The sequence below is a fragment of the Perca flavescens genome, chromosome 17 (assembly GCF_004354835.1).
Source record: "Perca flavescens isolate YP-PL-M2 chromosome 17, PFLA_1.0, whole genome shotgun sequence".
Lineage (NCBI taxonomy): Eukaryota > Metazoa > Chordata > Actinopteri > Perciformes > Percidae > Perca > Perca flavescens.
The window spans coordinates 13,669,010-13,681,458 of NC_041347.1; the positions used below are offsets into that span (position 1 = coordinate 13,669,010).

The window sequence follows — 12,449 nt, forward strand, 5'->3', positions numbered from 1 at the left end:
CATCCTTGGGCTGCAAACCCCCTCCCTCACCCCTGAAATTCATCAATCCCCCAACACCCCCCATGTGTGTGGCCCAGGAGGAGCTGGTGCTTGCTGCCCTGAGGATAGAGGCTCTGCAGGTAGCCAAAAACATCTCTCAGTGCCCCTCCCTCTCCACTGTAAACCCCCAGGTACTGCGCTGAGTCGTGCACCTGCTGTGTGTGTGTGTGTGTGTGTGTGTGTGTGTGTGTGTGTGTGTGTGTGTGTGTGTGTGTGTGTGTGTGTGTGTGTGTGTGTGTGTGTGTGTGTGTGTGTGTGTGTGTGTGTGTGAAGAAGAAGAAAGATGCATCATGAATGAGTGATTTTGGAAAAGCAGGTTTGTGTGTGTAAAATAGCTGTAGTGTGCGTGCATGTGTCTCAGCCTGCCTATCCCTCCCCCTAACACACCATTCTGAGTGTGACTGTGAACTCATGGCCTTATCAACATGGTGGCTGCACCACTACATCCGTAGTCCTCTTCAGTCTTCACATATGAAATATCTAACATGGCTTAAAGCGTCCAGCTCCCACCCTGACTAGCAGCGAGCTCTTCCAGGTTGTCTCCTCAGTGACACAGTGCTGTACCCTCTTAGTCCCTCGCCTTTATTATGCATGTTGGGCAACATGCATGTTGCCTGTTCATGAAGGGCTTACATGAGCATGAATGTGACTGGGAATGTATCACACTAGACTTAATATCAGCAGTACAGGAGTTATATGGATATAACTCTCCTAGATGTATTTGTTGATGCTTTGCTATCATCACCCCAAATCCCAGTCACATTCTTGTTTTGTGATTTGGTCCTTGTCCCAGACTAACAGAAATAACAAACCGGTACATCAGGTAGGTTATTAGTCTTCAGTTTGGCTAGAATTTTAGGTAGAACTTGGGAATTTTGCTGGTTGATGGCTTGTGATGAAACAGCAAATAATGCGCATATAAGAATAGTGCGATTTTCCACTCGGCTCGATGATCGGTGGTGAATCTACATTTTATTGTCAGTGGAAAAACTTTCATAAGAGTTGGAGCAGGGCAGGTGCTTCCCGGTCCTCTTTCCCTCCATGTCTCATGCTGTTGTCCCACACATTTTACAGTCTCGACTCAAGAAACCCAGCACTCGGCGGTGGAATATCAACGGGTCACCCTTACTCAAAGTAAGAGTAACATTATACCCCTGTGATCTGTCCTCGTCTTAATCCAACTACAGTGCAGTCCAGGTATTTGGTCCTAAACACATTTTTCATTTTTTTTAGCTCAGTGCCCCAGTGCTATGGATTTGAAGTAACTGTGAGATTGAAGGTAAATGAAGGCATTCACATCTACATTGTTTAAGAGTGTAGGAATCACAGCCCTTTAATACATAGTACCTCCAATTTTGGACAGTGCAGCAAATAAGGGCTCTAATTCCTACACTGTTTAGCCAATGTGGATGTAAATGCCATCTTATTAAAGCTCAGCACTTTACTCTCCTAGTGCTGCAGAACAGAGCCAAAACAATTGTCTAAATACCTACAGACTGCACTGTATACTCTAACTCCTGTAAACCCCAGAAGCCTAAGACCTTTTTTTTTAAGGTCTCCCTACATTTTAGCCGACCATAGCTGTACTTTGGCCCTGTGAGCAAATTAGTCCCGCGTTTTGTTTTCGGCAGTTACATCTAGTGTCTCTCTTGTAGTCTTTAGACATTTACTACTGAATTGCTTTTGTGTTTGACGTAGTGTGTGTCTTGTGGCTTTAACTGGTGTCTTCAGTTGTCCCTTTTTTGTCCACATTAAGTAGTTTTTCCTCAAGTCGACAATGTGTGATTTATGCCTATAGCAATCCTGAAAGAGACACTAAAATGTCTGCAGTTTACTTGACATGTGATCCAGGACGATCTGGTAAAGGTGTTTTTTGTACAAGAATGAATTACCAGCCGGGCAAAGCAGGTGACCCAGGGCCTAAGACTCTCAGGGGCCACAAAGGCCCCAGTTTGTTTGTGTGGCACTTACTTTCTGGTAATTTCATACATTACAAATGTGTTTGCTAATATGCCCCACCAAAGCCCAATTAATAATTGGTGGTTGCTTTCAGGGCAAAAATGGATTGGAGGAATGCATGCTTGTGGGAAATTGTTGGGTTTTTGTAAATGATAGAGTTTGGTCTAGACCTACTCTATGTGTAAAGTGTCCTGAGATAACTCCTGTTGTGATTTGACACTATAAATAAAATAAAAATTGAATTGACTTGAATGTCAATACTAAAGCAGCAGCAAGCACATACTCCTAAGGACACACATTTATTCAGCATAGCATTTTATTATACTTCATTCCAATTTATGCTACTGGCTTTTCATGGGGATTCTTTTTGGGATTGTCAACAACATTCTGTGTCATGAGTCAGACCACCACAGGACAGGTTTGGACTGCTTTTCTTAAAGTTTTTGTTTAAACCTCACTAAGGGGGAGGGTAATTTCAAGCAAAAGAGCATCATGATTACTTAAATTTGACTGGTCTTTACCTTCAGTGGAAAAATGGAATTACTGCTCCAGCCAGACCAAACACTTCACTCTCTTTTCTGCATATTAGTGGATCTCAGTCTACTTGTCTCCTGTAAGCCCCCACCATTTCATCAAATCCTCCCGAAATCCGGCTCTCCCAAGGATGACTAAATCCCTTTCAGAGCAGAGTTTGAGGGGACCAAAAATAGTACTAGACTGAGGATTGTTTTTGCATTTTGATATGACATTCGGTGTGAGGAGTTGTTGGTAGAGTATTGTCATAGGTTGCAATGGTCACATGAACACATGCATACTATACTTTGGTTTGAAGTGTCTCTCAGTACACATCAACACTATATCATAAGTATTTATAATGATACATTCAGTACATTTCCTGGTTGACATCACATTTCTTTCTTTGTAATTGTAAAATAATTGGGCAAATGCTGTAACAGGTTACAAGTATGATTCTAGCCACAACAGGTAAGACCACTATGTTGTAATATGCATATAAACATGAGACTAACATATATTCCCCATGCTGCCCAGTCCGCTACCCTATACTCCCTCTCCTGTATATGATGCAGCCCTCGCTGTATCAACTGCTGCTCTCCTTCCTGTTTGCCTTGTCTGGACCCAATCATATTCAAGCTACTGCGATGAGCAGGTGATCATGACCGCTCAGCTGGGGGCAGCATCAGCCAAATCACTTGGCTAATACTGTGGCAATGAAGACTGTTTCATCCAATCATGTGGCAGCTGACCAAGTCTTCAGGAACATCACCAGCCTGCCTCATTAACATATTGATTTTGCTGTGTGGTACATTTTGATGTAGTTTGATGCTGCCTTGTGGTTTGGTTCAGGAATGTGTGTGGGCCCGAGGGTGAGGGTGTCCCATCTGTAGCTCAGTCTGGTTTGTAACTGGTTATGTTTCCTTTCCTCTCCCGCCTCTCCTCTGTTTCCTGGAAGCAGCACCGAGACGTGTCATCTCCAGTGGAAAGTGGCGTGTCCATGAACTCACTGTACGCCAGGACCACCACCAGCTACATCGAAGGGGAGAGTCCCCACCTTCCCAGAGAACTGGACCACTCGCTGGGCATTGCACGAGAGGAGGTGCTCCCAAAAAGTTTCTTTTTATGCTATAAGTCATAAATACTGTCAATACTTCAATTCAGACATCTCACACTTAACGGTTTTGTCACCCTACTCAGATCGTGACCAAGGAGAAAGAAGTGCTGGAGTGGCAGAGGAAGTATGAAGACAGCCGACAGGAAGTGGTGGAGATGAGGTAAGAAGTTGCGCCTTGGGTTGTCATTGCTTACATCACAGTGACATCCCACCCATACACTACAGCATGGATTTAACACCTCCCCGTTTTTCTGTTAAATGGTATGGTGTCACCATGCTTAAAGTCTTATTTTCAGACCCCACCCATCACCGTTTAACCTGTCAATTAGTTTAATCTCACTTTAAGTGTAAAACAAAGCCGTTGTTAACTGCAGAGTGGAGAGCCAGTTAAAGAAGTCCATCTGAGTCTTACTATTGACATCAGTGTTAGTGGTGGAGAATAGAGTGAATAGAATAGATGCGTTTGATATGAGCTATATAAATTATCCATTGGAAAAATGTGTTAAGGGTTTAAGATGTCATTTGGATTAAACACCACCAACTGTCTGACATCTCAAAACTGGGATTAACTACACTCATATTTATGTCTACAGATGAATAATCTATGTCCAACAAATGTGGGTTCAAGGAGATAGAGATACGCAGTACTGAGACCTTGTTCTCTGTCAGCAGGTGGTGGGTGTGGGTCCAGCTGGCCACAGCTCAGTTAGTGTGGATAAGACAAAGCTTAGTTCATTTGACTGATTGGCCTCAGGATAAGGAGGGGCTAAGAGGCTAAGGGGGAGGCATGGCTAATCAATCCTCTTACCTCTTGCATCCGCTTTTCCCAAAACAAGGCTTCCTATTGGACCCTGCTGCTCTTTGGCTTGGGGTGTGGGGGAACTTATAGCAACAAGACTCAGATGTAAACTGGACACAGTGCAGATAAATAAGAGATAAAAAGCTAAGGGTGGTTTTAAAACTCTCTAACCCTTATTATCCTATGTTGTAGGCTGGGTAACAGTTTCTGTGTTTGTCGTTTACCTAAATTCTAAGAAAATATCTAAAAATAGCACATTTTTCACTCAACTTGGACTTATCAGATGTTTCCAGCAGCATAAACGCAGTATTGAAGTCATGACTGAAAGCGCAAATCAGAAGGGCCAGATCCACAGCTGTCTGACTAATATCCACCCAGTTACAGCTATGTTTTTTATTTCAACATCTTGATAACAAACAAGCAGGCATGTATACAAAACCTCCTTTTTCATTGGAGGAGACAAATTGTCATACTGATATAACCCCCATCCATACACTGATGATCTACAATTTCTCATTCATAGGAGGATTGTTGCTGAGTATGAGAGGACCATTGCACAGATGATAGGTGAGTTCATGTTAAAAACAGGTTTTCAATTTCTCTCAAAACACGAGCATTGGTCCGAGGGTATTGGACCCTCTGTCTTTTCAGCACGCTTGAATTTTATTTCAACCCAATTACTTTTGATCCCCAACCTCTGCCACTACTTTTGGCTGCACTTGTTAATTTGCGAACTGAGCAAAATATACTGTATACGTGTGCCCTACTCCATTGCCACTGATTTCAGAATTAAGTAGTTTTTTTTTTTTTTTTTTTATCCTCTGACACAAGCTAGCTTTGCTATGTGCTTGCTTTCATGTTTGATTGATATGAAGTGATACCTGATGTCATTGGAGGGGGAGGCACTCACCATTTGCCCACACGTGTCCAGCTTCTCTGGGCTCATTCAATTTTAAATTCACTTGACATTATTCCTTTTCGCTGCTGTCTAATTTCATTTCTTACTCTCATTAAAGCACTGTCACAAAAAGCAACAATCTTTCTCTGGTCATGTCTAACACTCGGCTCTCTCACGTGTCTTGCCCTCCCAGCTTGACTTAACACAGTCCCTTCTTTTCTGTTTTGCTCCCATCTTTGCTCCCCTTACTATTTGATAACCCTGACAGGCATGCCAGGTGAGTAACGCGGAACTGTCCTTCACTTGTTTGTGTCAGCTTACATCTCTCCACCCGTCCGTCAGAGAGGGGAGCAGATGTGCTCACTTTCTTCATCTCATCCAGTGACGTTTGTTTGCCCATTTTGTTGCGTTTCTTCCTGTATGTTGAGAGACTGTACTGTAGATGTCGAAAGTCATTCATTCAGACTTAGTGAGTTAAGCAGGTTGGTCATCTTAGCTTTTGACAGAAAAGGAAGCGCTGGGAGGGGGCTGAAATACTTCGTAAGCTTTGTCAATAAATACTGAAGGGTCTGGAAGCCACTCAAAGCGAACCAGCTGCCAGCTCTGTTATATGGTTTACAGGTCTCTTTGGTTGTCCCATTGTTAAGTGTTTTTGTTTGCATGCTACAGAAATACCCATATAATGTAATATAAAATGCCGTTAAGTCGTACAAACCCACAAATTCATTTTTGGATATATTGTCGAAATGTGTTTGTTTGTACGTGTGAGTGAGAGCAGACTCTTCAGTACATAGACCGATGATCTGTGTGTGTGTGTGTGTGTGTGTGTGTGTGTGTGTGTGTGTGTGTGTGTGTGTGTGTGTGTGTGTGTGTGTGTGTGTGTGTGTGTGTGTGTGTGTGTGTGTGTGTGTGTGTGTGTGTGTGTGTGTGTGTGTGTGTGTGTGTGTGTGTGTGTGTGTGTGTGTGTGTGTGTGTGTGTGTGTGTGTGTGTGTGTGTGTGTGTGTGTGTGTGTGTGTGTGTGCGCGCATCAGAGGATGACCAGAAAGAGAAGTCTCTCTCCCACCACACCATCCAGCAGCTGATCATGGAGAAGGATCAGGCCTTGTCCGACCTCAACTCTGTGGAAAAGTCTCTGGCTGACCTCTTCCGACGTTACGAGAAAATGAAAGATGTCCTGGAGGGTTTCCGCAAGGTGACTATTTCACAACTAATGAGCGTTTTCAGCATGAGCGGCCTTGTACATTTAAAATAAAAGGGAGTTAAGATATCATAGTCAGGGCTCTAGTGTAAAATACTACATGACATGGCAACCCTTCCTGGATTACTTTAACAGCTTACCATGTACCAGTGTGACTGATTGAGGTTCCTACAGCCCCCCACTCAATCTTCCCTTCCTTTTTTTTAACCCCTTTTTTAAGTTTCATTTGTAGTTGTCAATTTTCATTTTGTGTTAATTGTAATTGTCTATCCGTCCTATTTCTGACATTGTTGCTGTTATAATGCAAAATTCAATAAAAACAGTTCAGTATCTAAGATTTTGCATGACAATCCTTAGTGCAACCATTTCAAACATTTCTTACTCCATTCAGAATGAAGAAGTTCTGAAGAAATGCGCTCAGGAATATTTGTCAAGGGTCCGCAAAGAGGAACAGCGCTATCAAGCCCTGAAGATTCATGCAGAGGAGAAACTTGACAGGTGAGTCTCATTATCTGCAGTTTATTCCACCAGGACTGCATTTCCCCCAAAGAGAAAACAGCACAATGCACTTACTACACAATAACTCGATGCCCAGCTGAAATATGTTTGGATGTAGGTCAATGTAATGAGCTTATTTATATTCCATCTATATGACATTTCTAAAGATTAATTTTGTATTGGCTTTGCAACCATGCTGTCTGAGCTTATGGGGGTTACAGAGAGGTGACTTGATTCTCATTGTTGTATCACGTGTGTGTTTCCAGGGCCAATGCAGACATAGCTCACGTGCGTGCCAAGGCCATGCAGGAGCAGGCCGCCCACCAGGCCAGTCTGAGGAAGGAGCAGATGAAGGTGGACTCTCTGGAGCGCACTTTGGAGCAAAAGGTCAGTCAGAATACCTTAGTTCAGATGTGAAATCCTATGAAAGTATCCATGCATACAAGTATTTAATGTTATTTCAACCATTGTTTAACAGAACAAAGAGATCGAGGAGTTGACAAAGATCTGTGACGAGCTGATCGCCAAGATGGGAAAGAGTTAGCGAACACACCAAATCTCACGGAGAAGAGGAGCGGTTGTGGAAGAAGAAAACTACTTGGAAAATATAGGAGATCGTTAATATTCACCACCTCTTCCAAAGACTGATGGACATTTAAGGCCAAAATGATCTTGGGGTTAAATTGCGTACTGACTTTGTGTATACAGGATCCACAGGAATGGCTTTTTCTCCTAATCACTCTGTACATTTTTTATGTGTATCAGTGTGTTGTACTGTATTGGGGGTCTGTTTTAAAGTTTTAGAAAATGTATCATATCACTAATGTGTGTGTGTGTGTGTGTGTGTGTGTGTGTGTGTGTGTGTGTGTGTGTGTGTGTGTGTGTGTGTGTGTGTGTGTGTGTGTGTGTGTGTGTGTGTGTGTGTGTGTGTGTGTGTGTGTGTGTGCGTGTGCGTGTGCGTGTGCGTGTGTGTGTGTGTGTGTGTGTGTGCGCGCGTTAACGAGAAAGCCAGAGCAGTGTTTGTGGGTTAAATGATCTATAATTATGTTGCCATGACAGCCACTGAGGGAGAAGACAGTTTACCCGTTCCTGTTGTTGTCTCCTCTTGATACGAGAAAAAGATAGACTTCGAAAAAAAGTAACAGAGATTTAGATATATTCATAAAATGTTGATACACCACTAAGAGAACACAAACTTATCACAGTAGCTTACTGCATGTTGGGAAATAAAGGAGAACTGGTAATGTTATACGTATGTTTGTATATACTGTAGGAAACTCCAAGTATGTAAAAGATTCCTCTGCATTTTTGATAGTTATTCTGTCATCCTCGGCCCGCTTCCCTCATGTAACCTTGTAGATATTTGTCATAATTGTCATAGCTTTCTCGAGAAAATTGTGCGACTATTTTTTGGGATTTTATTTTGATATGAAGCAAACTAATTGTGACCTTATTCAGTTGTGACCAGGAGTGATTTAATTTTGGATGGATATGTCTTGCTGTGGTCGTGTCACACTGAGGAATAACTCTCTGCACAGCTGCTGTACAGCATCTGCTTACAAAGTGCAATAAAAGATGGCAATACAGCACACTGGGTTCACTGACAATATGTTTTCTCATGAGCTGAGTGGCATGGCATGACCAATGATAAATCGGGATTAAGATGTGATTATGATTATTTGACATTGTGACGCAATGATGCATTATAGACGTTTGTTTTTAGGTTTCTTTTTTACTTTTTGTTTTGGGGTGTATTTTTTTCCTTTATTCTTAATTTAGATCATTGATTCCCAATCAGGGGCATGTGGAAAGATGATAATTTGAAAGAAATAACAGAAATAATGATTTGGTAAAATACACTTATTTATCCACATATTTTGTTTATAGTAAAATATACACAAATAGAATTAGAAATTACTGTGAGGCTGATCTTTACCATATTTATTGCCTCAACAACGCATGTACTAGCAGCTACACTGACCCAACTGCACGGGACATGCCTTCCCACCAAGTGTTGCAGTGATTGAGTTGAGAGAGGTTAAAAGAGATCATTGAAAGTAAGTCATAAATGGTTGAGAATCAAGCTTCTGCCACTCAAAGTGGAATACTATCCCACTTGTATATAATAAAACGTGTTCAATAACATCCAGTTTAAAATCTGTTTGAAAAACATGACGAGGGGAGTCACTGAAAGAGTACTTGACTTCATCTGACGGGGCTGTGCAATGTTCATAATATGTACTGTATAACATATTTAGGATAGCCATGCTATTGAGACAAATGACCGTCAACCTGAGGTGATTTAATGCAATTAATTCAATGTAGAATATATTATTTGTAATTCTAAATACAGAGGTAATCATTCCGAAAGTCCAACTGAAGAAGTGGCCACATTTATATCAACTACATCCCTATGGAATTAGGGCATGTCTGCATAACAACAACAACATGTTGCTGAATACTAATCTCACACAGGCAAACGTACATCACAGGACATCAAGCATCCTGAGGCAAATGAGCCTGGCACTGACAAATCTAAATGGACACCTGCAGGGTCACAATGCCAGCTGAAGTTCAGCGATCAGCTTCGTAGTGCAGCAGGGTGAAGTAAGGCTGGGCCAGCTGGGGACAGGGACAGGAAAGGGCAGAGGATGGGTGTGGCTCGAGCACCGTGGTGAGGCGAGAGCCACGGGACGAATCCTTTTGCCTATCCACGCAGAGGAGCAACTATTCAGACTGAACACAGAGCTGTGGGCCCCAGTGGAAGGGTGCTAATCTCCTGGTCAGTGCAGGAGGGGATATTAGCTCATCTGATAGCTCAGATTAAGCTCAGGGGGCTTTAAGCACAAACAAACTGCTTTTCATTGTGTGATCAGGTCGACCGAGGACCACAAGCACCATGAGAGCTGTCCAGTACTGTCCGCTGCTCCTGTTTTCCCTGGTCCTGCTAGCAACCAACAGTAAGTTCCTATCTTTACCTCATAATTTCACCCTTTTAGATATCTGCTCTGCTCTACCCTCTGCCCACCTGTCCCTTTTGAACGAATACGCTTTGCTCTCACACACCAGGACAGGACATGTTGGACATAACAACACAGTTATCTTTTTTTTTTATATATATATATAACATTTCTTGAATTTTTTTTATTCACACCTTCTAATGACACTTTATATTATGTCAACTTTTGTAATTGCTGTTAATTTCTCAGGCAATTCTCCTGAGTTTTGCATTTCTTCAGTGTGTCATCCTCCTCTGTGACTAGCATGCAATCCCAGCAGCTAATCTCTTAATAGGCCTGGAGGCTAATACTTACAGCATGTGTGTAGGGCGGCTGTGCTGTGGGGATAGATTGGGATCAACTGTAAACGGCAGGGGGTATTTATATGTCGTGTCAACATACAGAGGGGCACACAAGAAGCAAAGAAATGAGACTAACCGCTCAAACAAAAAAAGGTTGGTTTGCGGTTTCATTTCATTGTTTTACTGTTAAATATGTGCTTTTATCAGTCAGAGGGCTGAAAGTCTGACATTTCAGTCATGTATTACTCTAATTAATTAATTCTTCTTATTGATTTTTTCACCATTACCATTTCACATCTCTGGTCTATACCTGAATGGACACAACACTGTGTGTCTGATCAACTTTTCTGTCCACATCCTAACCGGATGCCGGATGATAAATCCAGTGTTGAATGATGTTATTTTGAAGACCAAGACAAGTGATGTGCTGCTACAAAGAATGTTTGAAGCTTTCAGTGATTCCTATAAGTCCAGCTCAATTTGATCCTCTTAGGAAGCAGCATTAAAGGCTGTTTCTGAAGAGCCATTTTTCAGAATTTAGGAGACGGATGTAGGTTTTCAAAAGGAAGCGTTGAAGTGGTATTTCAAAGGTCAGCTAGTTCTCAAATAAGCGCTCCTTCCTCTGGAGAGCTTTACAAGGACATTTAAGTGTTTTATGTGCTGAAGTGGGCCCCTGTAGCTTCAGCTGAAGGTTAGAAAGATGTGTTTTTAAATCAGAGTTTAATTCTTTGCTTGATTCAGGGAAGTCTTGTGTATAGGAAGTGATTAGTGAGTCCTCTCTCTCTTCACTTAACTCTCACTGTGCCTGTGGGACGTCATACCTCAGTCACCCAGATGTGAATTTACCATTCCTGTGTGTACACGCTCGTCAAACCCATAGATCCAGTGTTGATGAAGGGTAAACATATCCAGAATTGAGGCCCTTGTAGACACTGCATGATCTTAACTATACAACGGACCAGATTTTATGATAAATGGGACTGAGTTAGTTTGAGTGTGCAACAATGTAATGCAGTCTTTACCGTGCCAAAGCAGCTGCAGCTGGCTGTCTTAAGAACCACTTTTACCAATGTACTAAAAACAGACTATTCAAGCATTGAAAGTAGTCAATACATTTGACACAAAGCATATTTAATCATTCAGTTGAGATATTTGGGGGAAAATCCTGCATTTGCATCATAAACAGTTCCCATAACACCAGGTCAGTCTAAGAATAACATAGGGCTGGCATTTAAAACATGTGGTGCTGTGTTTCCCTTTTGTTTCCTCTAGAGCAGCCTGTTCTGGTTTAATGTTTCTAGATGGCTTCTCTGCTATTAACTTTCCATTATATAAAGTATATAAGTGTATTTGCACACCTTTTTCAAGTAGTGACATATTCAATGCTTTAGAAAATACAAAGCTTTTTGGATCACTAAACTGTGAACATGTTCATTATGTTTTGATTTTATTGCTTTAGTAAGTGTGCATTGTAGCCATATTTCTTCTCTTCTTTCCTTTAGGTAAAGCTCTGCGATGTTATACCTGTATGGGCTCCAATAACGCTGACTGCAACCGGCAAGGCTCCAAATCTTGTCCCAGCTACTCTGATGCCTGTGCTGTGGTGGTGGGCCATGACAGTGAGTCCAACAGTGACAGTGTAGTAGCCTTTCTTTTACTAGTTCTCTTTCTACCATCAATAAAGCTCTATTTGTATCTGTATGTGAGGATTTGTGCGTGTGTATTTAACAGAGGACAGGCTTCTGTCTGGAGACACATCCCAGTCAGCGGGGGGTCCCAGGCTTTTAAGGAAATGATGAGCTTTGCCGCTTCTACTTAATCAATATCCTTAATTAGGACACCATGTGTTCATGGCACGGAAACAATTCCTCTTCACAAATTTAACTCAGTTTACTAATAACGCTGCACAAGGCTAGAATTTTACTTCAAATATAATTATTAATCATCAAAAAGTGGTGCAACAGGAGAGACCCTCCTCCTGTCTATAAATGACACATTGGAGATGCACCAGTCTTCCCAAATTAAAGGCAGGGTTGGTAACTATCATACATACACTTTTTTATATATAGTTTGAAATGGTCTTTACACCCTGAAAGCAATAAATAAGTTATGGGCTCTGAAAATGG

The 12,449-nt window shown here is 41.9% G+C and overlaps 1 protein-coding gene across 11 annotated transcripts in view; it reads left to right on the plus strand.

The window, feature by feature from the left end:
• The window catches only part of tacc2 (transforming, acidic coiled-coil containing protein 2), a 55,941-nt gene extending 48,053 nt beyond the window's left edge, over window positions 1-7,888 (plus strand). For 7 of the 11 annotated variants that reach the window (XM_028604379.1, XM_028604377.1, XM_028604380.1 and 4 more), the window contains 9 exons: window positions 78-170; window positions 1,114-1,173; window positions 3,473-3,613; window positions 3,712-3,788; window positions 4,951-4,994; window positions 6,358-6,518; window positions 6,916-7,022; window positions 7,289-7,409; window positions 7,501-7,888. In XM_028604379.1, the coding sequence (XP_028460180.1) occupies window positions 78-170; window positions 1,114-1,173; window positions 3,473-3,613; window positions 3,712-3,788; window positions 4,951-4,994; window positions 6,358-6,518; window positions 6,916-7,022; window positions 7,289-7,409; window positions 7,501-7,566 (870 nt within the window). In that variant the 3' untranslated portion in view covers window positions 7,567-7,888. The remainder of the gene's footprint in view (window positions 1-77; window positions 171-1,113; window positions 1,174-3,472; window positions 3,614-3,711; window positions 3,789-4,950; window positions 4,995-6,357; window positions 6,519-6,915; window positions 7,023-7,288; window positions 7,410-7,500) is intronic. The other 4 variants (XM_028604383.1, XM_028604386.1, XM_028604381.1 and 1 more) reach the window with 3 other exon arrangements.
• The last annotated feature ends 4,561 nt before the right edge of the window (window positions 7,889-12,449 follow it).